Source organism: Octopus bimaculoides, chromosome 2, assembly GCF_001194135.2.
Source record: "Octopus bimaculoides isolate UCB-OBI-ISO-001 chromosome 2, ASM119413v2, whole genome shotgun sequence".
Classification (NCBI taxonomy): Eukaryota; Metazoa; Mollusca; class Cephalopoda; order Octopoda; family Octopodidae; genus Octopus; species Octopus bimaculoides.
This window is the reverse complement of record NC_068982.1, coordinates 87,881,722-87,883,416: the sequence shown is the minus strand read 5'-3', so window position 1 is coordinate 87,883,416 and position 1,695 is coordinate 87,881,722. Positions and strand designations below refer to the sequence as shown.

General features: G+C 33.8%; 1 protein-coding gene across 1 annotated transcript in view; it reads right to left on the bottom strand.

Annotated features, from left to right (window-relative positions):
* Positions 1-1,695, bottom strand: part of LOC106875763 (villin-1) — a 158,675-nt gene that overhangs the window by 64,678 nt on the left and 92,302 nt on the right. The window contains exon 12 of the mRNA XM_014924026.1: positions 720-961. Within this exon, the coding sequence (XP_014779512.1) occupies positions 720-961 (242 nt within the window). The remainder of the gene's footprint in view (positions 1-719; positions 962-1,695) is intronic.

Below are 1,695 nucleotides of genomic sequence, written 5' to 3'. Positions count from 1 at the left end.
ATATATATATATATACCCCATCTTTCAAAGTTTGAAATCCGCATAATATATAGATTAATGGCGGTATGCTGGCAGAATCATTAGCATATCGAACAAAATGCTTACTTTTCTGCATTTCTTCCAGTGTTTTACGTTCTGAATTTAAAATATCACCGAGGTTGACCTTGCCTTTCATCCTTTTAGAGAAGATAACATAGATACCGGCTGAATTCTGATTTCTCTAAAACTGTTGGCCTTGTGTCAAAATTTGAAACCATGGTAATATATTGATTAAATTTTTACAATTGTTATTGAAATCAGTATTAAAAACCGAAAACTCAATAACGTTCATATCATTATTATCATTATCATAATCATTTATATTGTGTTTTTAATATTTTAAATTCACGTTTTAGTTATTTGTCTTAATTTTCATTTAGTTATATATATTATTACGGATGACACAGGCAAATTTTTACAGCTCCACACTGAAGACAGGGTTCTTTATCGAATAGGCTTGAGTTGTTTTTTCTTTACACCACTGATCAGTAAAACGTTTTAATAAACTTAAAACACCTTTTAAAAGAGCAAAGCTGATAAGACATTTTAATTTTCATTAGTGAATAAGCAAGAAGCATGGCGCCTCCAAACTCGGGCAGTATTGTAACAGGCAAAATAATAATACTATTTGAACACTTGCCTACAATAACGTAAAAACCAAATGCCATCAATGTAAATACATCTTGAAGTAACAGCAACAGCATCAGCATCAATAATAATTGATGTATTGTTTCTTGCAGAAACGATATATAGTAAACATTCTCTAATGACTGAGTAATAGCAACAATACCATCAACAATAGATATATCAGCAATAAGAATAGCAATAATGTTTTTAGAGAATGAGGAGATAGAATAGCGGAAATTGGACATCATCAACAACGGAATGAAGTAGTTACTAAAATCAGAATCTTTTGCAAAGACTGAAGAGTATCAGTGAATCCAAACAGAATGTAGCTTAACGTTTAGAAATGTGAATGAAATGCAGGAGTATACACCCATCAATAAGCAGAAGTGCTCAAAACACTGACATCAAACTCAGCCATAAACCTCTGGCATCCGATGACTTCTGTAATCTTAAAGTATGGAAGTACGCTAAAATAGATTTTTTGGGAAGGACAAAATTCTCAATTAAGACCAAATCCACATGTGCTTCCCACAACCTAATCTATGTCCTAACCTTCTCAGGTTGTGGTCACAATTATGTGGGCCAAACGAGCCTTACTTTGAGACGCAGAGTCACGCTGTACTAAGAACAGATTTATTTACCTCAATATATGCAGATAGCACTGAGCGGCCACGTTGAGATGCGCAAACAAAAAAACGCCAAATTTTCATATCTTCCCATTATACCAATGCAAAGATTCAATCTCAGTACAAGAACGCCTAAACAAGGAAAACCTGTTTATACAAAAGTACAGACCACACCTCAATATACGACTTTGACCATTTATTAAAAAAATCTATTAAGTAGCCAGTTGTCCCCCTTGCCACCTGTTGCTCCCCTTGGTTCACTCTCTAAACTCTTTCTTCTTATTCTTCAAACATCCAAAATGATGAAACCCCTCTGTCACGAGAACTAATTACTGTACAATGTCCCTTGAATAGCTAATTTAAATAGCGAAAACCGGTTGGATTTCACAACATCCATATAATA